The following is a 27,893-nucleotide window of genomic DNA, read 5'->3' as shown; positions in this document are numbered from 1 at the left end:
CAGCCTGGACAACAGAGTGAGACTCTGTCTCAATTAAAAAAAAAAAAAAAAAAGAAAGGAGAAAAAAAAGAAAGGTAAGAAATGTAAATATGGAGAAACTGGATCACCCATACATGTAAAGCCGTTCTGGAAAACTGTTTGGCAGTTTCTTATAAAACTAAACATGCTAGTACCATAAGACCCAGCAATTGTGCTCTTGACATTCATGACAGAGAAATGAAAACTTATATTTATCCAAAAACCAGTACAGGAATGTTCAGAGCAGTTTAGTCCTAATACCAAAGAGTGGAGAGGGGGGAAATAATGACCTTCAATTGGTAAATGGTTAAAAACAACTACTGTATATCCAAACCATGGAAGATTATCAGAAAAAAAAAAAAGAGGAACAGCTGATACACACAACAACCTGTATAAGTCTTTAGAGAATCATACTGACTGAAAACAAAACAAAAAAAAAACCTACCTGCCATAAGATTCCCTTTATATTACACTCTTAAAGTCACAAAATTATAGAAGCCAGTGTTTGTCAGGAGCTAGGGAACAGTCAATGGGGAAGAAAAGGGTGACCTGAGAGAGGTGGGGGTGGTTATCAAAGATGAGGCAGCCTGGTGGTGATGGAAATGTTCTGTCTTGACTGTGGTGGTGAGAATCAAACCTATTCATGGAAAAAAAATTTGCAAAGAAAGAAATACAGATACACCCACAGATTATAATAACTAAAACTGGGGATATCTCAGTTATATCTGTGTATTTTATCAATGTCAATATCCTGTTGTGTTAATTTACTATAGTTTTGTAAGATGGTGTTGTTGGGAGAAAAGGGTAAAGCATAAAGGGGATCATTTCTATTATTTCTTACAAATACATGGGAATCTAAAATTATTTTAAAATAAAAATGGCTGGGCACAGTGGCTCACGCCTATAATCCCAGCACTTTGGGAGGCCGAGGAGGGCAGATCACCTAAGGTCAGGAGTTAGAGACCAGTCTGGCCTACATGGTGAAACCCCGCCTCTACTAAAACTACAAAAATTAGATGGGCATGGTGGCATGCCCTATAGTTCAAGCTACTTAGGAGGCTGAGGCAGGAGAATCTCTTGAACCCAGGAGGCGGAGGTTGCAGTGAGCCGAGACCACACCACTGCACTCCAGCCTGGGTGACAAAGTGAGACTCCATCTCAAAAAAATAAAAATAAAGTTTAATTTTAAAAATGAGCTGCTACAACTAGCTTGCATTAAGGATGTTAATCGATCCAGATTCAATAGTGTCACTTGTAATGCAGCATCTGAAACTCACCAAAATTAGGTGTGTAGCCGGCAGATAAAGAGGAACAACATGGGCTGCTGCCATTTCCCAAAGAAATTGGGTAATTCATTGTCTGAGGGTTGCTTTCCAGCCTGGTTTCTGCAATTGTTGGCATACCTACAGAAAGAACATTTTTCAAGTGGTTAGGAACTCTCAACCGTGAATTTACACATAGTGAAATTCTCCTTGAGTAATGATATGGTTTGGCTGTGTCCCCACCCAAATCTCACCTTGAATTGTATCTCCCAGAATTCCCACATGCTGTGGGAGGGACCCAGGGGGAAGTAATTGAACCATGGGGGCCAGTCTTTCCCATGCTATTCTTGTGATAGTGAATAAGTCTCATGAGATCCGATGGGCTTATCAGGGGTTTCTGCTTTTGCTTCTTCCTTATTTTTCTCTTGCCACTACCATGTAAGAAGTGCCTTTCACCTCCTGCCATTATTCTGAGGCCTCCCCAGCCATGTGGAACTATAAGTCCAATCAAATCTCTTTTTGTTCTCAGTTTTGGGTATGTCTTTATCAGCAGTATGAAAACAAACTAATACGAGTAATTAACAGGCAATAAGGACATTCTCACATGAAGGAAAACTAGGATTACTTATCCCGCATAGACTTGCCCTTAAAGAAAGGCCAAAGGAAAATCTTTATGCAGAAAGGATATGATGAAAAAAATGGGTCTTTGGGCATCGGGAAGAAAGAAAGAAGAGAAAGAGCAGAAATATGCATGCAGAGAAATTGGATCACTCAGATATTACTGGTGAGGAGATAAAATGATACATCCCCGCCTTTCTACCCATGGACTCCACTGAAGAAGCATCGTTAAAGTCTCTCTTCTCCCTGCCGTCATGTCTAAGTCAGAGTCTCCTAAAAAACCCCAACAACTGAGGAAGCTCTTCATCGGAGGGTTGAGCTTTGAAACAACCAATGAGAGCCTGTGAAGCCATTCTGAGCAATGGGGAACGCTCATGGACTGTGTGGTAATGAGAGATCCAAACACCAAGTGCTCCAGGAGCTTTGGGTTTGTCACATATGCCACTGTGGAGGAGGTGAATGCAGCCATGAATGCAAGGCCACACAAGGTGGATGGAGGAGTTTTGGAACCAAAGAGAGTTGTCTCAAGAGAAGATTCTAAAAGACCAGGTGCCCACCTAACTGTGAAAAAGATATTTTTTGGTGGCATTAAAGAAGACACTGAATAACATCACCCAAGAGATTATTTTGAACAGTATGGAAAAATTGAAGTGATTGAAATCATGACTTGACCGAGGCAGTGGCAAGAAAAGGGGTTTTGCCTTTGTAACCTTTGATGACCATGACTCCGTGGATAAGACTGTCATTCAGAAATACCATACTGTGAATGGCCACAACTGTGAAGTTAGGAAAGCCCTGTCAAAGCAAGAGATGGCTAGTGCTTCATCCAGCCAAAGAGGTCGAAGTGGTTCTGGAAACTTTGGTGGTGGTCGTGGAGGTGGTTTCAGTGGGAATGACAACTTTGATCGTGGAGGAAACTTCAGTGGTCAGGTGTCTTTGGTGGCAGCCGTGGTGATGGTGGATATGGTAGCAGTGGGGATGGCTATAATGGATTTGGTAATGATGGAAGCAGTTTTGGAGGTGGTGGAAGCTACAATGATTTTGGCAATTACAACAGTCTTCAAATTTTGGACCCATGAAGGGAGGAAACATTGGAGGCAGAAGCTCTGGCCCCTATGGTAGTGGAGGCCAATACTTTGCCAAACCACGAAACCAAGGTGGCTATGGTGGTTCCAGTAGCAGCAGTAGCTATGGCAGTGGCAGAAGATTTTAACTAGGAAACAAAACTTAGCAGGAGAGGAGAGCCAGAGAAGTGACAGGTAAGCTACAGGTGACAACAGATTTGTGAACTGAGCCAAGCACAGTGGTGGCAGGGCCTAGCTGCTATGAAGAAGACATGTTTTAGACAAATACTCACATGTATGGGCAAAAATTCGAGGGCTGTATTTGTGACTAATTGTATAACAGGTTATTTTAGTTTCTGTTCTGTGGAAAGTATAAAACATTCCAACAAAGAGTTTTAATGTAGATTTTATTTTCTTGCATCCATGCTGTTGATTGCTAAGTGTAATAGTCTGATCATTACACTGAATAAATGTCTTTTAAAAAAAAGATACAGCCCCTCTGAAAAAAAGTTTAGCATTTTCTTATAAAACTAAATATGAAGTACCATATAACCCAAAATTGCATGCAAACTTGTTTACACAAAAACCAGTACATAAATGTTCATAGAGCTTTACTTGTATTGACCAAAAATAGAAAACACCCCTGATGTCATTCAATGAATAAACAGATAAACAGTTATACATCACTACTATGGAATAGTACTCAACAATAAAAATGGAGGAACTATTGATGCATACAACAATTGGTATGAATCTCGAAAAAATTATGTTTAGTGAAAAAAAAGCCACGCTCAAAAGGTTACACAGCATTTAGTTGCATTTAAGTAACAACATTCAAATAATGAAATTCTGGCAAGCAAAGTGAGATTGCTGACTATCAGTAGTTAAGATAGGGCAAGATGAGAGAGAAGGGAGATCAGGGGAGGTGGCTGTGGTTATAAAAGAACAATATAAAGGATCCTTGTAGTGATGATGGAAATGTTCTGTATTGTAACTAATAGTGGACATGTAAATTGACTCATGATTAAATTTCATAGAACTAAATACACACACACTGATGTAGATTTAATCAATGCCAATATCCTGGTTGCAGGATATAGTTCCTTAAGATGTTATCATTGAGGAAAATGGGTAAAGTACACATGGGATCTCTGTACAGTTTCTTACAACCACATGTTAATTCAAAATTATCTCAAAATAAAAAGGCTAGTTTTTTGGTTTTTTTTTTTTTTAAGAGCTATCACTGACTGGCATTCAGGATGTTGATGGAAAATAAACTCTCAGCCACAAATTCTATGCCCAGCAAAACTATCCTTAAAGAATGTTAGGAAAATAAAGACACTTTCAAATGCAGGAAAACTAAAGAAACCTGAAAGAAAGGCTGAAGAAAAGTATTCAAACAGAAAGGAATTGATGAAAAAAGAAAATATAGAGCATCCAGAAGGAAGAACAACAGAAATAACAGAAATATGAATGTGGAGAAACTGGATCACTCATGCATTGCTGGTGGAAATGGAAGATAATACAGACTCTCTGGAAAACTATTTGACAGTTTCTTATAAAACTAAACATGCTAGTACCATAAGGCTCAGCAATTACACTCATGGCATTCATGACAGAGAAATGAAAACTTATATTTACAGAAAAACCTGTTCATGACTGTTCATAGCGGCTTCACTCCTAATATCCAAAAACTGGAAAAAAACAATTTGATGCCTTTTCAATGGGTGAATGGCTAAACAAACTGTGGCATAGCCATACTATGAAATATAAATCAAAAATAAAAAGGAGGGTAGGCTGGGCATGGTGGCTCACGCTTGTAATCTCAGCACTTTGGGAGGCCACGGCAGGTAGACGACTTGAGGTCAGGAGTCTGAGACCAGCCTGGCCAACATGGTGAAATCCTGTCTCTACCAAAACTACAAAAATTAGCTGGGCATGGTGGCACACACTTGTAATCCTAGCTATTCAGCAGGCTGAGGCATGAGAATTGCTTGACTCCAGGAGGCAGAAGTTGCAGTAAGCCAAGATCGCGCCACTGCACTCCAGCCTGGGCAAAAAAAAAAAATATGTCTTAAAAAAAAAAAAAAAAAAAAAAAAAAGGGAGGAAACTCCTGATACATGCAACAAGCTGGGTGAGTTTTCAGAGAACCATACTGAGTGAAAAACACCAATCCCCCAAAATTACATACTATAACATTCCCTTAATGTAACATTCTTGAAGTGACAAAATTATAAACAGAGAACAGATCAGTAGTTACCAGGTGTTAGGGATGGGGCAGGTTGAAAGGAAGGGATGACATGAGGAAAGTGAATGTGATTATCAAAGGGCAAGACGAGGCATCTTTGCAGTGATAGAAACGTTCTATGTCTTTGCCGGAGGTAGACATTAAAACTACCTGTGATAAAACTGCAAAGAACTAAACAGACAGACACAAATTAATTACAAGTAAACCTGGGGATATCTCAGTAAGATGTGTGGAGTGTATCAATGTCAATACCTTGGATGTGATATTTTACTACAGTTTTAAAGATGTTATCCTTTGGGGGAAATGGCTAAATCATAAACAGGTCTCTGCATTATTTCTTACAACTGTGTGTGAATCTAAAATTATCTCAAACTAAAAAGTTTAATTTGAAAAGAGTCACACTAGCTGACATTAAAAATACTGGTGAATCAGGCTGGGCGCAGTGGCTCACACCTGTAATCCCAGCACTTTGAAAGGTAGAGGCGGGCAGATCACCTGAGGTTGAGAGTTGGAGACCAACCTGACTAACATGGAGAAACCTCGTCTCTACAAAAAATACGAAAAAAACTAGCCAGGCGTGGTGGTGCATGCCTGTAATCCCAGCTACTTGGGAGGCTGAGGTAGGAGAATCACTTGAACCTGGGAGGCGGAGGTTGCAGTGAACCAAGATTGTGCTATTGTACTCCAGCCTGGGCAACAAGAGCAAAACTCCATCTCAAAAAAAAAACAAAAACAAAAAACAACTAGCTGGCAAATCAAGATTAAATAACGCTATCTGCATATTTCTTTCTTATTTATTTATTTATTTATTTATTTATTTATTTATTTATTTATTTTAGACGGAGTTTCGCTCTTGTTGCCCAGGCTGGAGTTAAGTGGCACAATCTCAGCTCACTGCAACCTCCACCTCCAGGTTCAAGTGATTCTCCTGCCTCGGCCTCCTGAGTAGCTGGGATTACAGGTGCCCACCACCACGCCCAGCTAATTTTTTGTATTTTTAGTAGAGACGGGGTTTCACCATGTTGGTCAGGCTGGTCTCAAACTTCTGACGTCAGGTGATCCACCCGCCTCAGTCTCCCAAAGTGCTGGGATTACAGGCGTGAGCCACCATGCTCAGCATTATGTATCATGTCAAACTCACCAAAATAGGGAGGGATGAAGACAGATAAAGAGGCAGTATTTTGGTCACTGTAATTTCCCATTAAAGTTGGGTAATTCACTGTCTCAGTGCTGTTTTTACTGCTGTTTGCTGGTCTTTCTGGCATTTCTATAAATAAAAAGTTTTCAAGAGCTGTAATACAGGAACTTTACCCACAAATTCTATACCAAGCAAAATTATCCTTCAAGAAAGAAAGGGAAACAGACATTCACACACAAAGGAAAACAAAAAGAATTTGTCCCCAACAGATTTACCCTTAAAGAAAGATTAAAGAAAACTCTTCAATCAAAAGAAAAGAAAATGATGAAAGAATGAATCTTGGAGCATCAGGAAGAAAGAACAAAAGAAAGAGGAGGAATATGCATTCAGAGAAAATAGATCACCCATATATAGCTGGCAGGAATGTCAGATGGTACAGCCCCCCTGGAAAATAGTTAGGCAGTTTCTCATAAAACTAAACATGCATGTCCAAACTCAGCACACTGGGTATAATAAATATGTGCAGTTTTTTACTTATTAATTACTATGGTTTGAAGGTATCTTTTCCAAAATTCAGGTGTTGCCACTGTGATCATATTAAGAAATGGGACCTTTAAGAGATGATTAAGCTATGAGGGCTCCTCCCTCATGAATGGGATGGAGGCCCTTATAAAAGAGGCTTCACACAGCATTTTGAAATCTTACCCTTCTACCTTCTGCCATGTGAGGACACAGTGCTCCTCTCTTGCAGAGGATGCAGCCCTCACCAGACAGACGAACTGGCTGGCACCTTGCTCTTGAACTTCCCAGCCTCTGGAGCTGTGAGAAATTACATTTCTGTTCTTTTTCAATCACCCTGTCTATGGTATTTTGTTACAGCAACACAAACAGACCAAGACATTAATATATCAATAAAGATTTGTTTTTTAAAAAAACCTAAACATGCAATCAATATATAACCAGCAGTTGTACTCTTGGGTAATCATGTTAGAGAAATGAAAACTTCCATTTACACAAAAATTTGTATATGAATTTTCATAGCAGCCTTACTCCTAATAGTCAAAAACTGAAAAAATAGTTTCCTTCAATAGATGAATGGTTAAACCATGGTACACCTATACCATGGAATAGTACTTGGCAATAAAGGAACTACTGAAACATACAACTTGGTTGAGTCTCCAGGGGATTATGCTGAGTGAAAAAAAAAACAATACCAAAAGGTTACATACTATATGCATTCAATTAAGTGATAAAATTATAGAGATGGAGAAGAGATCACACTTGCCAAGGGTTAGGAATAGACAAGTGGGGAAAGGAAAAGGAGGATGGGTTTGGTTATAGAAGGGCAATACAAGCATACTTTCTGGTGATAGAACCGTTCTGTATCTTGACTATGATAGGAACATACAAATTTTCTCAAGTGATAAAATTGTTTTTAAAAAAGCCGAAAGTCAGACACACAAATGAATACAAACTGCAGCCTTATGAGATGTTACCACTGGGGAAAATTGGGGAAAGGGTATCTCTCTGTATTATTTCTTACAACTACATATGAATTTATTATGATTTCAAGATAAAACTTTTAATTTAAAAAACAGCTAACACTAATTTGCATGAAGGGTGTTTTAAAATCTAGATTGAAGAATGCTATCTGTAATATGTGTCATTTCAAACTCACCCAAATTGGGATGGATGCAGAAAGATGACAAGGCTCTACCTGGGCCCACATCTTCATTTTCCAGTAGAGCAGAGTAATTCACCACACCAGGGTTATTTGCCAGACTGGGTTCTCCTCGTGACAGACCTGCCATAGGTACTGCTGTAGTAGCATCGGCAAATGAGATGACACCATGGGTACTTTCAGCACCTCCACTGATAAAGTTACATGGCATACCGAAACAAGGAAATGAGCCACCTTGTGCGACATACGGCTGTAATGAACGTGAGGAGACAATTCTGGGATATGATGAACTCTCACTGAGGTCTCCTTCCTGCAGTTCAGGACATGCTGCTGACTCAAGAGATGCTACAGCAGGGCTGGCCCAGGCATGGGTTTCCTGCCTTTCTGCTGGTGGTGGTGTGCTAGACTGTACCTATCCCGGGTAAGAGAACAGAATGAGTAAAGTTATTTTCTTCAGTTCCTAGACTTCAATTTTTCCATGAGACATACAATCAAAACTTTTTTGTGTAAATCCAGACGACCTCTAAAATGACACCAACCCAGTATAAATCAACTGTAACTTAAAATGAGGCTTAAAAAGTTGATTTTAAAAAAACATTCCTATGTATTTTCCTTGCAACATCATTTTCCATTGTTAAGGATAAATGCTGTACTTTGATTATATGATTTTTATTCTTCTTCAACCCTGCGTTTTATACATGATAATTACTAACATAAAAATACTAAGTGTTGTAATCTGTCAGACCTAAACTTCAGCATTCTTCCAAGGGAATTTTAGTCCCCCATCTGCTATTAAAGTAAGTACAGAAAAGCCTTGCTAATCTCAGAGTTACTAGCTCTCTATCAGTTCTAACTGATTGGTGTCTTTAGGAGCTAGAGGTTTATCAAAGTTGTAAAAATGTTTTTGTAACACACATTTTATCAAAGGTGGTTGCTCCCAAGAACACTGCACTTCTGAAACAGCTCCACAAAGATGGTCAACTTGCATAGTGGTATTTTCAATAAGATCTTCTACATTCTATTATACTTAAAAAATAGTAGTTCATATTTCAAAAGAAAAATAACATGTGAAAACGCCATTAAGTCAAATGTTAACTGCTAGACACAACAAAAGTTCTCAAGCCATCAGAAATGTCTTGCTCCTATTCGAGGCCTGGCTGTAGGTGACATAAAGCCAGCAGGCTGAGCTCAGGAGCCCCAACATCCCCTCTGCTGCTCTACCCCGTGCAGGCACTAAGGATGCTCTAATGCCAGCAAATGAAAGTGCCGCTATGCCTCTACACCAGCACATTTATGATGAAGACACTGCACATCAAGGAAGGTGCTATTTTACGGAAGAAATCCTCAAATCTGCTAAAAGGCCAAAGACTCACTTTATAATGTTCATATGTAACATATATGTTCATCTATGTACAAATATGAAGTCTATATTATATACAGAGAGTGAGTGTTCCACTCCAGAAAGAACAGTAAGCCAAATATAACAGATGTGACTTTTGGCTTCAAACATTTTAAAATCATGCAGTCAACAACTAATCTTACAAAACCATTGAGTACACATCCCCTACGTGCCAATCAAGCATATATGACTGATAAAAATCTGAGAATTCCTCTTGAAATACACAGAAACTTTGGGCAAAAAAAAAAATACACTTAAACAAAGGGCCAGAAACATTTCCTCATTCATTCATTCAACTAAACCTTTATTGACGGCCTACCATCTGGCAGAACTACTTTGCTATGTGTTGGAAACATGGACTGAAAGAAAGCTCCTAGCCGGGCACGGTGGCTCATGCCTGTAATCCCAGCACTTTGGGAGGCCGAGACAGGCGGATCACTTGAGCTCAGAAGTTCGAGACCAGCCTGAGCAATGTGGCAGAACTCCATCTCTAACAAAAACAACAACAACAACAACAAAACCTCCGTTTCCAGAAAAAAAAAATACAAAACAGTAGCCAGGCATGGTGGCATGCACCTGTAGTCCCAGATACTTGGGAGCCTGAGGTGGGAGAATCACCTGAGCCTGGGAAGTTGAGGATACAGTGAGCCACGATTGCACCACTGCACTCCTGCCTGGGCAACGGAATGAGACCCTGTCAAAAAAAGCTCCTGTCCTAGAGGAACTGCCATCTCAGCTGGGAGAGAGACAAGTAAAGAGAGGATTCCAATAGACAAAGTGATTAGCAGCCTGGAACAGTGGTTTGCAAAGTGGTCCACAGACCAGTAGCATCAACATCACCTGAAGCTCATTAGAAATGCCAAATTTCAGGTTGTACCCCAGACCTCTGGAGTCAGAAACTCTGAGAGTGGCAACAGTGGTCTATGTTTTCACAAGCCCCCAGGTGATTCTGATGCTCCCAGTAAGAACCACTGGGCTATGGCAATGAGGTAAATAGTGCAGGCTCTAGGGGAACATGGTTGGGGTCAAATACTAGAGTCCAGCCACTTATTGGCTGTGTGACCCTGGGCAAGTTACTTAAACTCTCTGTGCTTCAATGTCCTCATGTAGGGAATTGGAATGAAAATCTCTCTCAGGGTTCTCTTGAGGACAAGAACCTTGCTATAGTATTAGGTTAATATTAACAGTAACAACACTACACTATGCCTGGTCCAACAGTGCTCAGTGGTCTCTTCCTGTTACTATTGTTATTACCAGCACCATGACACAGACAGGAACAGGAGGCTAAGCATGCACAGAAGAGTGGGCCTAACCCAGGCTGGCAGTCATGGAGAGCTTTTCAGAGGAGGTGAGGTCTGAAGTGAGAATTAAAACATGAGAAGGTGCTTGCCAGGTGAGGATGCATGGAAGGGTTTACAGGGTAGAAGAAACAGTAGGTTCAAAAATACCCAGAGAGAAAAACAGGAAGCCAGATGTGAAGACAGCGAGTATGAATGACATTCCAGGAGCGGGGCTGTCATGGGAAGGAGAGAGTGAGGATGACAGCAAAGAAGGGATGAGAGGCAAGAGAAGTGGCTTCTCCAAGCTGTGGGAGAACTTGTAGAGGGGAAGGAGGGACAGGGGCCAGAGCCAGAGGAGAGAGAGAGGGACGCCCGATGGGGGGCAGCTCTGAGTTCAGGGAGGGGACTAGATGCAGAAAGCAGCAAGGATGTCAGCCCTGGTCACTAGAATGGTCGGGAAGGGGTCAGAAGAAGGGCGGGGATGGGGGCAGTTGGTTGGCTGTGGGGACAGATATGAGGAGTTGGAGGAGAGGACTGCCCCAGGCACTCCACTGTCTCCAGGAGTGAAGAGGCAGGACTAGGGGGCTGAGATAGGCTGGGGACTGCCAACAGAGGGGGTCCTCCTCTGCTCCCAGCTAAGCAGGACGGAGGTGGACTCAAGAGGGAACTGGGATGAAAGAACAAGGCATGCTGCAGCGCCACCCCTATGATCTAGAACCGGCAGGGGAGGAAAGAGCCAACTCCTTAGGAGCAATGGAGAGGAGCCATTGGGGCCATTTCAGGCTGACTGTGGCCCTAGGCACCTCCTCCCACAGATACTGCCTCCCACCCCAGTGTACAGGCTTGCCGAGGGGGACCCTGGTCTAGCAGTGCAGGGGAGGCAGGCTAGGGAGAACCTGCTCCCTACCTTCTCAGCTCGCCTCTGTACCCACTTCCCCCCAAGACTGCATGTGTCCCTTGGAAGCCCTCCACTTCTGTTCTCCCCCATGATCATGATAAATGCCCAAACAATTTCACTTCCCAAAATATTTTAGCTCATTCCATTCAAGAAACATTATACACGGTAAGAAACTTTTTTTTTTTCTAATAAACCTTCACTACCTCTGGTTTATAACACAAAATCCCCAGTAATCACATATTTACCAACATGGTGATTCTTATAAGGAAAAGAAGGAAACAAAATGCTTCAGAGCTCATTGTCTAATGAAAAGAAGCATACAGATTCAGGAGAGAGAGATATTTCCTTAAGCCTGAGTTCAGAGTAATTCTACAGTGTATACGAAGACTGAAAAAGAATCCAAATTGCTTTCTTGGAATATATTTGGCAATGAGGATTTAACATAATATAAAGATTCAAAGTCTGGTATACACTCATTAATGATACTTCCACCTTCTTCACAATCAAGTATTTATGTTACTGTCTAAGGAAAGTTTGTTAATAAACCAAAAGGAAATATGAAAGAAAGAAAAGTTCAGGACTTCTATTTCATTTTCAAGAAGCACCTAAGGCCTATTTGTGATATCAAAGGACCTTTGCCGATTGCAAATCCTACAACTACAGGAAAAGATATATTTGCAGAATTGTGTTCTCTTTAACCCAGCTACACTTAAGACACCATTTTCATCAAGCTTAACCATTTATATACTTTGTGGTAGATAAACGAGTTTTCTAGCACCAGAACTGCTTTAAAAGCAAGTGTTTCTAACCATGAACAAAGAACCAAATGTTAAATGGCTTTTGATTTTCAAATAAACCAACAGTGACACTCTGTGGACAAGACAGGAAACACTTAACCACCTATATTTCTTGATAAATTAATCTGTAAATCATCTTAAAATATTTTTTGGAGTAAGGCAGGGTATAAATAAGTAACTAAACAGTAAATAACCATTATATTTCTGAAAAATTATTCTAAGGATGAATTGTGGGCCATAAAAATAATTTTAACATAAACATACCAAGTAGTTATCTACTTCTTTGTTTCAAAATACATAATAAAAAATTAACTGAATTAGCCCAGCATTACAAACTTATTAGACAGCCAAAATTATATCAAATTATAATAGATATTAATAATTGTAAACACAATATTACCATCTTACCCTTGTATAGTGCTTCATGCTTTCCAAAGTGCTTTCAGATAATTATGTACAAAACCATGACACTGGGCAGATAATTAGCATTATCCCCAAAAATGAAAACATTGAGGCTGATAGAAGTTAAGAATTGCCTACACTACTTACGTGGCACTGACATCCACATCCTTATGTAGGTAAACAAATACATTTTCTGTTAAGCACAATTATATATAGTTTAATAATCTATTTTATTCAACTTCAGAGATCAAAAAGCACAGGAGAATATAGTGGTAATGTAAAACAGTACGACCACTTAGAAAAACTGGCAATTTCTCATAAACTTTCAATTACCCCATTACCTAATACTTCCACTCCCAGGTATTTACCCAAATTAAATGTAAACATAGGTTCACAAAGAGACTGCCATAAGCGTGTTCATAGTCACTTTATTCCTAATAGCCCAAAATTGCAAACAACCCAAATGTCCATCAAAAGAATGGATAGGCCGGGTGCGGTGGCTCATGCCTGTAATCCCAGGGCTTTGGGAAGCTGAGGCAGGCAGATCACCTGAGGTCAGGAGTTTAACACCAGCCTGGCCAACTTGGTGAAACACCGTCTCTACTAAAAATACAAAAATTAGCCAAATGTGGTGGTGGGCGCCTGTAATTCCAACTAGTCAGGAAGCTGAGGTAGGAGAATCGCTTGAACCCGGGAGGTGGAGGTTGCAGTGAGCCGAGATGGTGTCACTGCACTCCAGCCTGGATGACATAGCAAGACTCCGTCTCAGAGGGGAAAAAAAAAATAGGTAAGCAGATTATGAGCATTCATATGACAGAATACCACTCAGCAATGAACAGGAATGTAATATTAATACTATGAAACAAATCTCCAAAACATTATTCTAAGGAAAAAAGACTATGACCCAAAACAGTACATACCGTACAATTCTATTTATGTGAAGTTCTAGAACAGGCAAAACTCATCTAGGATGGAAAAAAACATCAAAATGTATTTCCCCCAAAGTTAAGGGAGATGAGGACTTACTGGGAAGAGGTCCTAGGTCACTTTCTAGGGTGATGAAAATGTTCATTACCATCTTTTTTTTTTTTTTTTTTTTAGACAGAGTATTGTTCTGTCACCCCAGGCTGGAGTGCAGTGGCACAATCTCGGCTCAATGCAACCTCCGCCTCCCAGGTTCAAGCGATTCTCCTGCCTCAGCCTCCCGAGTAGCTAGGATTTCAGGCATGCACCACCACGCTCAGCTAATTTTTTTGTATTTTTAGTAGAGATGGGGTTTCACCATGTTGACCAGGCTGGTCTCAAACTTCTGACCTCAAGTGATCTACCTGCCTTGGCCTCCCAAAGTGCTGGGATTACAGGCGTGAGCCACCACACCCGGCCAAAATGTTTATTATCTTCATGGGGTGTAAGTATACACATTTTTCAAAACTCACTGATTTGTGCATTTGACTGCATGAAATTCAACTCCATTTCTTAAAAAGAAATACAGTAGAATGAAAAGAACAAAGAGAGATTTTCACTTTAATAAACAAACCATAATATCTACCTCTGGAGTAGATAATCTTCCTCTTTTTGGCAAATCCACTTCCTCTGAGTTGTAACTGTATCTTCTTAAATGTACTGGGCATTTGATCTGTGAAATGGTTTGGTCACCATGGGCTACTGCGAAGCAATGCATAAAAAAGTTATTTCATACACTACTCTCTTAATAACCTTAATACGGATATGTTCTCAGAATGCTAACTCAAATTGAATTGGACTTTGGGTTGAATTTTAGAGTGACAAAACAAGAATTCTTCCATAATCAATTTAGAGTAACTCTTTTAAAACTGAAGGGCTTTATTACCCATGACTAGGAATAAGAATCAAATCAAATGCAATTGCAAACTGTGAAGTGACTGCTTAGTAACTTAAAGCCTACACAGTAAATGCTGGAAACAAATGAACAAGAGAATGCAAGGGCTAACTGCTTTTGTAAAGGAGCCCCAAAAGGCCCTTGACTAAGGAGACGGCATTGTGTCCAAAATGTAAGCCAGGAATCTATTCTAGATCGGACCCCCACCACTATGTGGGCTGGGCAGACCACTAGAGACACCACCTCCTCATCTGCCAGGTTAACATCAGTTGAGATGATCTCTAAGGTTCATTTCAGCTTTCAAGTTAGGATTGCCTTATTAAAGTTTATATTAATCCTAAATAAATGGATGTGAAATGTAAGCCAAACAATCTAGAATTAGGAAGGTCTGGTTATGGCTCTGAGTCACTTAACTACGGAACTAGAAGAAGACATTGGCCGCAACAGTATTGGATTATATCTTGTACTAGAGATTTGCTTTGAAAGCCTGCATCACAGTGACTGGGAGGGACACTTTAATGAAAGAGCTACTTCACTTAAACCTTCCTGAGCCAGGGCAGTAATGAGAGGCACAATTAAGGGATTCAGGTTTCATCTCTTTCCTGTTCCCTTTCATTCTATAGTGGAGATCCTAATGACCAAGGACCCAAAAGAGAGAAATCAAAAGGGGATAAAGAAAATGGGAGAACTCTCAAGTTAGATAAACACAGACTAAAGTTATATAGAAATATCAAGTTATAAAATACCTCCAGGCTGGACCCAGTGGCTCACACCTGTAATCCCAACATTTTAGGAGGCTGAGGCAGGATGATCACTTGAGCTCAAGAGTTGGAGACCAGCCTGGGCAACATAGCAAGATATCATCTCTAATAAAAATTTTTTAAAAATTAGCTGGCATGGTGGCATGCACCTGTCATCCCAGCTACTGGGAAGGCTGAGGTGGGAGAATTGCTTGAGCCCAAGAGGTTGAAGCTGCAGTAAGCTGTGATCGTGCCACTGCACTCCAGCCTGGGTGACAGAGTGAGACCCTGTCTCAAAAAATATAATAATAATAATAAAAGATACAGTAAGATACCTCCAAATTGAGCTGTAACTTCAACCAAATTTTATTTTTTAAACTGTTTGAGTTTTTTCTGACTATAATACAAGCTATAAGTAATTAAATTCTGATGTATTCAAACAAAGGAACTACACAGCAATGAGAATAAACCAACTATTGCAGCACATAGCAAGAAGTAAAAAAAGCCAGGCACAAGCCGGGTGTGGTGGCACATGCCTATAGTTCCAGCTACACAGGAGCTGAAGCAGGAGGATCAATTGAGCCCAGGAGTTCAAGTACAGCATGGGCAACACAGCAGGACCCTGTTTCTGAAAAAAATGCCAGATATAAAAGAGAGTATAGCATATGATTCAATTGGTATAAAACTCAAAAACAGAAAAAAGTAATCAATGGTAGGAGAAGTCAGGATAGTGGTTACCTTACAAAGAGTAGTAGTGACTGAAAGGGGTTGGATAAGATTCTAGGGAGCTCATAACCTTATATTTCTTGGTATAGGTGCTGGTTATATGCATGTATTAGTTTGAAAATTTTTAAGCTGTATATTTATGATGTGTGCATATTTTGTATGTCATATAACTTCCATAAAAAGTTCACCTATGGCCAGGCATGGTGGCTCATGCCTGTAATTCCAGCACTTTTGGAGGCTGAGGTGGGCGGATCGCTTGAGGCCAGGAGTTCAAGACCAGCCTGGCCACGATGTAAAATCCCCTCTCTATTAAAAATACAAAAATTAGCTGGGTGTAGTGGTGCACGTCTGTAAACCCAGCTACTTGGGAGGCTGAGGCAGAAGAGTCGCTTGAGCCCGGGAGGCAGAGATTGCAGTAAGCCGAGATCACACCACTGCACCCCAACCTGGGCAACAGAGAGAGACTCCATCTCAAAAAAAAAAAAAAAAAAAAAAAGTTCACCTAAAAAATTCAGCTCATTATAAATAACTCAGAATCTAAATAAAAAGAGAAAGCAATCCATCAGCAATAAATATTGTAACCTTTAAATACATTTATCTTACTCATATATTTTTTAAGCAATTTTGTGTGTCATTTATAATTTTAAAAATATTTTTAAATGCCTGCATAATATTCCATTTTATGGTTGTCCAGAGGTTCTGTTATCTGTTTTCCACTGTAGGACATTTATATGGCTTCTAATTTTTCACTATTTTGATATAATGATGTGTATACATTGAAAGGCAAACATTTATCATTTTAATCATTTGTAAGTATACAATTCAGTGGCATTAAATATATTCAGAGACTTGTATAACGATCATCACTATCTATACCCAAAATATTTCTATCATCTCCAACATATACTCTGTACCCATTACACTCCCCCTCACCTCAGTCCCTGGTAACCTCTATTCTACTTTCTGTCTCCATGATATCAGATGTTCTATAACACACTAAAGAAGTATCCTGCTAGCCCTGCTTATAGTTTTAAAACCAAAACAGATAAGTGATATCAAACTGCTTTTTTGGTATCAGATCAGGGAGCAAACCATAACCTGTGGACCACATCCGCTTTGCCACCTGCTTTTGTATAGCTCATAAGCTAAGATGTTATGGAGTTTTTTTATATTTCTAAATTATGGGGGGGAGAATATTTCCTGAAATGGAAAAATTATAGGAAATTCAAATTTCAACGACCATAAAGTTTTATTGAAACACAGCCACAACCATCTGTTTACATATCAGCTGCTTTCATGCTATAAAGGCAGAGTTAAATACTTAAAGCAGAGACCTTATGGCCTGTGAAGCCTAAAATATTTACTATCTGGCCCCTTACAGAAAAAATGTACCAGTCTCCAACATAAGCAATAACATTTCCATGTTTTGAAGAGAAGAAAATCCAATTCTCTAAGCAAAGGGTAAAGAATAAATTGCCATATAGCTAAGGAAGAAATATTCCAAGGAATTAACGTCTCATGACTCTCTGTACAAGTGAGGATGTGGAGGGTCTCACATTTCCTAGAGAGCCATTCAAAGGACTAGTGGCTATAGCAGTTCTGGTTGCAGGACTGCACTTTCCATGGGGTCTTGGACGCTAATGTAAATTTCAAATTCCAATTGTTTATTGTTGGCATGTAGTACAGTGATTAACTTTTGTACATTAACCTGTTTCCTGCAACGTTGCTATAATCACTTATGACTTCCAGGAGATTTTTGTTGATTCTTTGAGACTTTCTACATAGATAATCATGCCACCTGCTCCATGGACTCTTGACTCAAGCTGTTATTCCTAGAAGTTCAGTTTTAGCTTTTTACTTTTGCATTGCCACCAAATTGTTATAATTATAGTTGCCAGATATAAATAATTGTTCAAAGAGAATATATTCTCCCCAACGCTTCCTGAGACTGTCTCACACAGAACAAAAGAGACATGGCAAAGGTTAAGTGAAGGGAAAACGCAAGCAGAAGTAAACATTGTGGTATTACCACGAAGCTAAGCCCTCTGGTCATAACTAATTATTATAAAGGTTACAGGAATATTTAAGCAATTTACTGGAAATGGGGACCAGAGAGCAAAATTTTGCCAAAGAGGAAATTTAACAAAATTACCATATGACATTTGGAGTGGACGGTGATGGTCATCACTGCCGCCTGGAAAATTTGGTTGTGTGGCTGTGTCATCAGTGGGATTATCTGCTGTGTCATAAGTGGAATCATTTGCTATGTCATCAGTGGAATTATCTGCTGTTTCAGAATCTTCCACCATCTCAATACTGCACTCATTGTTATCATCACTGTCGTCAACAGTTACAATAACAAAATCTAAGAATAAGCAAAGAGAAAGATTAGATTCAATACCACATTAAATAAACAGTTTCTTGAGGAAGCTACCTTATAAAGTTATAGATTGTTTAAAAAACATAGCTGAAAATTTGTATTATGTATTTTTATATCTGTAATCATTACAAGTTAGCTAATGAACCAATAGTAGGAAGTTTTGAGTATGTATATACGTATGTATACATATACACACATAGACTACTATCTCTAGTACTTCCAATTTCGTAGAGCAATAAATTTCTTCTCATTTAAGAAATGTGGCCAGCTGGCCCATGCCACAGTGTTCAATGATATCCTTTTAACTTAAATGATGCAACTGGTGTTAAGTAGACATACTTGTGGTGACCATGATGTTCTAAACTTGTTCTCTAAAAACTAGTATTAGTGTCTATGATGACTGATAATGCAGAAATAAAGTGCAAAAGTAAATGTTGTTATGAAATGAATTAAATCTGAATCTCACAAAATGTGAAATAGGTAACCACAAATATACCAGATGTGAAATATCAACTTGGTAAACCATTTTAATGAACACGAAAACACATTATGCAAAATGTCTAAGATCAAAATAAGCTTTATTTCTTAAAGCTGGCCTGAAAAAGAACACATTTAAGCTTGAAGTATTTACTCAGAGATCACATTTAAACTACATCATAACTTGGATTTATTCTATTTATTTCAAAAAGACTAATGCAGGAGAATAAAATAATTAGCTAGTGTGAGGGGCATGTGATGATTTGAAAATGGTACTAAATTAAGAATCACAGAATGAAGGTTCCAATTCAGGCTCTGTAATTATCCAGAGGTATGACCATTGGGCTAGGTAAATTGACTCTTTTGCCTCTGTTTTCTCACCCATAAAAAGTGGGTTTTTTTTAAGAGTCACTCTGAAGTCTACTTAATAGTCTTCATGGAAAAAAAAAATATGACATTAGAAACCACTTAACCATCTAAACCAAAGTATTAAATAAACAAAAGCTTAAATAAATTATGGTATTTCCCTGAGCTGGAATGGTATATTGCCAATAAGAAGTGTGTTCTCAGGCAGGGCGCGGTAGCGAATGCCTGTAATCCCAGTACTTTGGGAGGCCAAGTGGGGCAGATCGCTTGAGCTCAGAAGTTCGAGACCAACCTGGGCAACATGGCAAAATTCCGCCTCTACCAAAAAATAATAATGATGATAATAATACAAAAATTAGCCATGCGTGGTGGCATGCGCCTGTAGTCCCAGTTACTCGGGAGGCTGAGGTGGGATGGCTTGCACCCGGGAGGCTGAGGTTGCAGTGAGCCAGGATCCCGCCACTGCACTCCAGCCTGGGCGGCAAAACGAGACCTTGTCTCAAACAAAAAAGGAAGGAAGGAAGGAAGGAAGGAAGGAAGGAAGGAAGGAAGGGGAGGAGGAGGAGGAGGAGGAGGCGAAGCAGCAGCAGCAGCAGCAGCAGCAGCAGCAGCAGCATGTTCCCAAAGAAAATGTACTAATATTAGATATGCTTGTGAAATAAAGTTAAATAAAGTTAAAGGGGAGAAAAGGATTCAAAACAGAAAAATACAGTATAATCCTAACTTTGAGAGCCAAAGGTAACATACCAATGGTTATCTAGGTGGCTATCACTGAATAGCAAAATTTATTATCATTAGACCTCTCTGTCGATTCTCTACAATAAACTTTAGATTCTGTCATCAGAAGAAAATAACCAAGGCAATTGAAAGTGTATTTTTAAGACAAGCTTTTGTATATCAACAGATCTTTCAAACTAGAGCTAGTAAAGCTATTGACAATGCCACTAAGGTTTCTCAGTAAATATGTAAAAGTCCAATCAGTTCTTTTAGGTGTACACATAACTTTCCCAATTAAATTTTAAAATACATTTTAACATTTAGAAATTGTTTGAAGATGGCCGGGCGCAGTGGCTCTCACCCGTAATCCCCGCATTTTGGGACGCCGAGGTGGGTGGATCACTTGAAGTCAGGAGTTCGAGACCAGCCTGGCCAACACAGTGAAACCCTGTCTCTACCAAAAAATACAGAAATCAGTGGCGCGTGGTGGCACGCGCCTGTAGTCCCAGCTACTCAGGAGGCTGAGGCGGGAGAATCGCTTGAACCTGAGAGGCAGAGGTTGCAGTGAGTCGAGATCGCGCCATTGCACTCCAGCCTGGGCGACACAGCGAGACTTCGTCTCAAGAAACAAAACAAAACAAACAAACAAAAACAAGAAATTGTTTGAACATTATACTACCCAGGCGCACGGCTTTCAATTGCCATCAACTCATCAGATGAGGCACAGCTCACAATGAGGTCTGAAAACGGCTTTTCACGCCGGGACCACTTTGAGAAACACACAGAAAAACGGGGCCAATTACAACAGCCAGACCGCTCCGTTTGTTTTAAGAACAATCACTTTCTAAATCCTCCTGCGAGACTCTCAAAGGCAGCCCTTCCATTGCCGCCAGAACCGTATCCCATCGCCCAGCGCTTGCCGCAGGCCGGACAAGTGAGGCCCAAAAGGGCACCCAGCCCACGGCCCGCTTTAGAAAACACCGCGCTGCAAAGCTGCTGGGAAAATCGCTCTCTTTTAGTCAACCTGAAGCCACTTTGCCGCTCTTGGGGAAAGTCGGGGAGAGGAGGGAGGGACGCGATCCGCCACCAACCAAATCAGAGCCTTTCCTGTTAACGACCGTGCGGCAAGGGGGCCGGGGCCGGGCCCTCGCACACCTCGACGGCCTCCCCCGCTCCACAGGGACCCCGATATCGCAGGATCTCCCGACTCCCGCCTCTGCTCCCGACACCCTACGTTTTTCTCTTCTTTCTCATTTACGTATTTACAATAAAACAGCGAAGCTGCACGGTCTCTAATCAAACGCGGTTACCATCAAAGCCTCAGACTCTGTCTCAACCGCAAAAGGTCTGACAGGAAATCAACTCCGGAGTTTGTCAATTCTTTAGACTCAAAGCTCTCACCCAGTGCGGTGGTTCACGCCAGTAATCTCAGCACTTTGGGAGACGGAGACGGGAGGATTGCCTGAGCCCAGGAGTTCGAGACCAGCGTGGGCAATATGACGAAATCCCGTCTCAACAAAAAATACAAAAATTAGCCGGGCGTGGTGGCGCGCGCCTGTAGTCTCCGCTCCTCAGGAGGCTGAGATGAGAGGACTGCTTGACCCCAGGAGGCGGAGGCTTCAGTGGGCCGAGATGGTGCCACTGCACTCCCGCCTGGGCGACAGAGCGAGACTCTGTCTGAAAACAAAACAAAACCAAGCAAAGAAAACCTCTGTGAAAGTTTGAGTCATTCCTCATTCCTCGCCCCTCATACCCCGCCTCACCAAAAAGAGAACAGCTGAAAAAGGATCAGCTTGTCCCAGAAAGTCGGCATCAAGTATCTTATAAGCTGCAAAATCTCAAAATGTCACCCGCCCGGGCACCCCGGGAGAGGCGGCGGGTACCACCCAAAGCACCCCCTCAGAACACCCGGAATTTGAGGCTGCACCCCAGCCGCTATGCCAAAACGCTGAACAGGGCTGTGTTCCGCGGCTGCCCACCAGGGAAAATCAGTAAATTCAAGAAAAAGTGCAGCCGCACAGACCTGCTGTATCGCCGGAGCCCGGCGTCGCGACCGCCTGCATTGTTTCCCGAACACTCGAGGCTTCGGAGAGAACCGTGGGCCGGAGGGCAACCAGGCCCAGCCTCTTTACACACTCTCGGCACAAGCCCGAATCACCCCAACGCCGAGCCACCAAGAGCCACGGGGACGCCATGAACCTCAGGATCACCTCACGTCTCAGGGACATCTTGAGCCCCTGAGACGACCTGAACTCTGGGCCATCTCTGTCCACCACGCCAAATTTCCCACCGGCGCGCTGAGCAATCGGCGGCAGATGGCCGATACTCAGAGGCCGCCCACCGACGTGCCCCGGCCGATGAGTAGCCAATCCTGCCGCCCCTGAATGGCCGCCTAAGTGGGTGCCGTGCAGACTCTGACAGAACTTGAGGCCCAAGTTAGTGGGCCAGTTGAGGCGAGGTCACCTTACCCTGTTCCTCGGTCCCCTCAGACATTGTGAGATGGCGGGGTCTAGCTCTGAGGCCCACGACCTGAGGCCTATGTCTGCGCCGCGACTGTGTGGTCACTCCTTGGTAACTGCGTGGTAACTGCGTACACTCGTTGTCCGAGGCACAATGAGGCGCGGCAGGAACCTGGGCCACGTCTCTGCGGCTGCGCAGTAGCACGTGACTCCTGGGGGGTCAAAGAGCCTCGCCCCCCCCCACTTTCGACCTATTTTCTTAAAGCGTCCTGTTTACAAAAATATATACATGTATGTGTATATGTATATATTTGTACTATATATGTGTGTGAATATATGTAGATATAGATACAGATGGAGAGAGAGAGAGAGAGAGATAATGAACTGGGAGCCAACAGTGTAATTCTGCTCGTCCCAAAAAGCACATCATAAAAAAAAAAAAGTCCAATGTAAGAGAATTGCGTTCAGACTTTCTAGTGTTTTCCGGGTTGCTTCCTCACATCCGGTGCCGGCTTTGCGAACAAATCCGAAAACAAGCCGACTTTGAAAATGTGCCCCTAATAAATACCTAGCAACCCCTCCCCCACCCCTTCCTGCCCCCTCTAGTAGTCTATAGCCTATTGTTCCCATCTTTCTGTCCCTGTGTACCGGATATTTAAGCTCCTACTTACAAGTGAGAAGATTCAGTATGTGGTTTTCTGTTTCTGTGTTAATTCACTTAGGAGACAGGCCTTCAGCTGTGTACGTGCTGCTGCAAAGGACATGGTTTTGTTCTTTGTTACGACTGCATAGTTTTCTTTATTCGGTCCACCACTGATGGACACCTGGATTGATTCCATGTCTTTACTATTGTCTTCACACCTTTCAAAACCTGTCTCGGTACTACATCTGTTCGAATAATACCTCCATCAAGACACTTTCCGATAGCCCCCTGGTAAGAAGGATCCCACAGCAGGTAATCTTCACGTCCCTATTAGTATTTAAATTACTTTACCTGATATTATAAATCCTCGTCAACATGCCTCTCTCCTAAGTTCCTGGAGGACAGCACCATGTCTTGTTTATATTTGAACACCACCTCCCTCACAAGATTCTAAGAATTAAATGTTATAAAATATAAAGAACCTGGTGCCTGGAATTTGGGATCCATTTCTTCGCTGTGTCAGTTATACAATGACTCTTGGGACTGTGGGTCTCTTCATTTGGGGGAAGGGTAAGAATTTCTTTACTTGTGAGAAGCAAAGGTGTATATTGTTAGGTAGAAACACAGAGTTGTTTTGCTATCGTACTAGAGTGTACATATGTGTAGGAGGATGCATAGAGAAACCGAGGGCTGAAATGGATACACTGTGCTGGTTACCAATGTGTTACCTCTCACCTCCAACTTCACCCACTTTTGCCGACTCTGTGAAAGTGGATGTGGGCCCTTTAAATATTTTTCCCTTTGCCAGTAACACAGTTTAAACCTTTGGCAGTAGAAGGTGCTAAAAGGAGACCGTAGGAGGAGAAGGGTTTTTTTGCCTCCTGGTTGACCTGTGCTCTCTGAGGACATTGATGCAAAGTGTAGCTTTCTCCTGCAGGAGAAGGCAGATTTCCAGTACTTTATAGAGGATATATTTCCAGCAAATTCATCAAGTTGCAAGGTTGGGTTTCCAGCAAATTCCAGAGAATAGATTTACAGTGAAGTCCACCAGTGCAAGCCATTGAGTGAGTCTTAGACACTGTGTCTCAACCCTAAGGGTAGTGCCTGTTTCTTATAGCTGTAATTTGTAAAGAATATTTTAGAATTTTATTATTAGCTAATCTCTCATTACTCCAGTGCTCTTTTATACTTAATAATTTTTTCTTTCTTTTTTTTTTTTTTTTTCTGAGACAGGGTCTGGCTCTGTCATCCAGGCTGGAGTGCAGTGACTCGATCATGGCTCACTGCAGCCTGGATCTCCCAGGTTCAAGCAATCCTCCCACCTCAGCCTCCTGAGTAGCTGCGACTACAGGCATGCACCACCATGCCCAGTTAATGTTAAGTTTTTTTGTTGAGATGGGGGTCTCCCTATGTTGCCCAGGCTGGTCTGAAACTCCTGGGCTCAAGTGATCCTCTCGCCTCAGCCTCCCAAAGTGTTGGGATTACAGACATGAGACACCACACCCAACCAATAATTCTTTACATTAAACTTTCCCTGTTCAAATTACCACATGGTATTTCTCTTCATATTGGACCTGGAGGGATGCACCCACCTTTTGGGATTTCCTTCTAGCACACAGTACTCAATAGGTACACAAGGTTTGTTCATGGACTGTAACTGAATAGCCAACAGATACTCAGTAATCCCCTTCAGTTTAACTTCTGGTCAGTCCTCTCCATTCATTTGCCTGACGCCTCTTCTCCACAGAGAGAGGTGGGAGGGAGGGAAGAAACACTTTCCTATTGTCACGCCTAAGACTGACTTTCCATTTCCTGTCCTACCTAAGCTACGTTAACCTGAGCAGGAAGAACAGCAGGCAAGGGAGGCTTCCCAGCCACGGGAGAAGTGGGAGGAGATGCTGCAAAGCTGTCTGTTCCCAGGTGCAAGCTGGACCACAGGAGCTACAGAGCAGGTATTTCTGTCAACAGCCAGTACAGTCACAGCAATGTGGAGTTCCGCAGCCTGTAATTGTGGACTGGTAAACATCTTCTGAAAGACAACTAAAAAAAAAAAAAACTGGATGCAATGTTTTTTAAATATTATAGCATTAGGCCGGGCGCGGTGGCTAAAGCCTATAATCCCAGCACTTTGGGAGGCCGAGGCAGGTGGATCACGAGGTTGGGAGTTCAAGACCAGCCTGGCCAAGATGGTGAAACCCGGTCTCTACTAAAAATACAAAAATTAGCCAGGCGTGGCAGCGGGTGCCTGTAGTCCCAGCTACTCGGGAGGCTGAGGCAGGGAATTGCTTGAACCTGGGAGGTGGAGGTGGCAGTGAGCCAAGATTATGAAACGGCACTCCAGCCTGGGTGACAGAGCAAGACTCTGTCTATACACACACACACACACACACACACACACCATTAAAGAATATCATAAAGTTAACAATTTCTGAGCTAAGATCTGAGAAAGACCCAAAACCTAGATAGGTGTGAGAAACTGAGAGCATTGCTTTTGTTCTTGGACATTTGCTGATGCAGAGGAGGCCAAAGGAGGCTGAGCTACACGTTGGGTGGTTTTGTGGAACTGAGGGACAAAAGTTGGAATCTGGGACCCACCAAAGCAGAGTTTGTAAACCACCTCCCACCTCAAACTGGGACCACAAAGAGACAAATCTTTAGAGTAAAAGTAACCAAAAACTAACCATGTGGTCTCTAGATCAGCCTCATGTCACCTGCGAATTTAGCACTCCCAGGTGCCTGCATAAAGCAAGCAAACATTCTCTCTTGCAAAGGTAATGGTAACTTATTTCTACAAAGAATTATTTATTTTATTTATTTATTTTCAAAGATATTATTTTTTAAATGTTTTTTATTTCAATAGCTTTTGGGGTACAAGTGGTTTTTTGTTACAGGGATGAAATATATAGTGGTAAATTCTGAGATGTTACTGCATCCATCACCCAAGTAGTGTACACTGTACCCAATCTACAGAGTCTCACTCTGTCACCCAGGCTGGAGTACAGTAGCACAATATCGGCTCACTGCAACCTCTGCCTCCCGGGTTCAAGCGACTCTCCTGCCTCAGTCTCCCGAGTAGCTGGGGCTACAGGTTACAGGACTACCACGTTTGGCTTTTTTTTTTTTTTTTTTTTTTAGTAGAGACAGGGTTTCACTATGTTGGCCAGGCTGGTTTCGAACTCCTAACCTCTGGTGATCTGCCTGCCTCAGCATCCCAAAGTGCTGGGATTACAGGTGTGAGCCACTGCAGTTTTTTTAATTCCACACCATCCTCCCACTCTCCTTCTTCTGAGTGTCCAATGTCCATTATGCCGCTCTGCATGCCTTTGTATACCCATAGCTTAGCTCCCACTTGTAAGTGAGAACATGCAGCAAGTGGTTTTCCATTCCTGAGTTACTTCACTTACAATAATGGCCTCCAGCTCTGTCCAAGTTGCCGCAAAAGACAATATTTCATTCCTTTTTATGGCTGAGTAGTATTCCATGGTGTATAGATACCACGTTTTCTTTATCCACTCATCGGTCAGTGGGCACTTAGGTTGGTTCCATATCTTTGTAATTGTGAATTGGGCTGTAATAAATCTACGTGTGGCAGGTGAATCACTTAAGGTCAGGAGTTCAAGATCAGTCTGGCCAACATGGTGAAACTCCGTCTCTACCAAAAATACAAAAAAACAAAAAAATTAGCCAGGCATGGTGGCAGGCACCTGTAATCCAAGCTAGGGGCAGGGGCAGGTTCCTAGCATCAACCTGGTTGATTTGCAGGGGAAGCAAGCAGGCCATGCAAGAAGAGAGGGAGAGTTGACTTAAATGCAGCCCACAGGACACGAGACAGGACAATATGGCCACAGAGCAGTGTCCAGCTGCCCAAGGCGCCACTCTCCACTTGTTTCCACTCCACTCCATTCAAACTCCTGCCACCCGGGGGGGTTCCATCTCACCAGGCACAGTGGTCATCACCCCTGGCTTGGAGCCCCGGACACAGCTCCGGTGGCCTGGCCAAGGCGTGCAATGCCATGCTTTCATGAGGCCCTGAGAGCCTGCTGCTTTGCTGACCCCAGTGTCTGCAGTGGGTTTTTGGCCCTAAGGGCAGGTTTGACAAAGGAGTGTGTATTAGTCAGGGTTCTCCAGAGGGACAGAACTAATAGGATAGATGTATATATAAAGGGGAGTTTATTAAGGAGGATTGACTTACACGATCACAAGGTAAAGTCCCACAATAGACCATCTGCAAGCTGAGGAGCAAGGAAGCCAGTCCGAGTCCCAAAAGCTCAAAAGGAAGGAAGCCAGCAGTGCAGCCTTCAGTCTGTGGTCGAAGGTCCAAGAATCCAAAAGCTGAAGAACTTGGAGTCTGATGTTTGAGGGAAGGAGGCATCCAGCATGGAGAAAGATGTAGGCCAGAAGACTAAGTCAGTCTAGTCCTTCCACGCTCTTCCACCTGCTTTTATCCTAGCCGTGCTGGCAGCTGATTAGATGGTGCCCACCCAGATTGAGGGTGGGTCTGCCTCTCCCAGTCCACTGACTCAAATGTTAATCTCCTTGGCAACACCCTCACAGACACACCCAGGGACAATACTGTGCATCCTTCAATCCAATCAGGTTGAAACTCAATATTAACCATCAGAGGGTGTGTTCTTTGTAAGGACAGGGAAAGGCCCGGAGGAGCTGCAGAGCAGCACCGAGCTCTGGCCATCAGTTGTGAAAGCTGGATCCCATGTGCTCAT

The 27,893-nt window shown here is 42.1% G+C and overlaps 1 protein-coding gene across 2 annotated transcripts in view; it reads right to left on the bottom strand.

The window, feature by feature from the left end:
* Window positions 1-22,563, bottom strand: part of BEND2 (BEN domain containing 2) — a 53,899-nt gene extending 31,336 nt beyond the window's left edge. The window contains exons 1-6 of one of the 2 annotated variants that reach the window (XM_011980559.1): window positions 22,539-22,563; window positions 18,283-18,495; window positions 15,558-15,692; window positions 14,356-14,474; window positions 8,028-8,442; window positions 6,353-6,478 (exon numbers count right to left, since the gene is read on the bottom strand). In XM_011980559.1, the coding sequence (XP_011835949.1) occupies window positions 6,353-6,478; window positions 8,028-8,442; window positions 14,356-14,474; window positions 15,558-15,692; window positions 18,283-18,495; window positions 22,539-22,563 (1,033 nt within the window). The remainder of the gene's footprint in view (window positions 1-6,352; window positions 6,479-8,027; window positions 8,443-14,355; window positions 14,475-15,557; window positions 15,693-18,282; window positions 18,496-22,538) is intronic. The other variant, XM_011980560.1, reaches the window with a different exon arrangement.
* Window positions 22,564-27,893: the final 5,330 nt, after the last annotated feature.

This window comes from Mandrillus leucophaeus, unplaced genomic scaffold (assembly GCF_000951045.1).
Source record: "Mandrillus leucophaeus isolate KB7577 unplaced genomic scaffold, Mleu.le_1.0 Scaffold2145, whole genome shotgun sequence".
Classification (NCBI taxonomy): domain Eukaryota; kingdom Metazoa; phylum Chordata; class Mammalia; order Primates; family Cercopithecidae; genus Mandrillus; species Mandrillus leucophaeus.
Note: the sequence above shows the minus strand (reverse complement) of the source record. Positions and strands in the feature narration are given on the sequence as shown.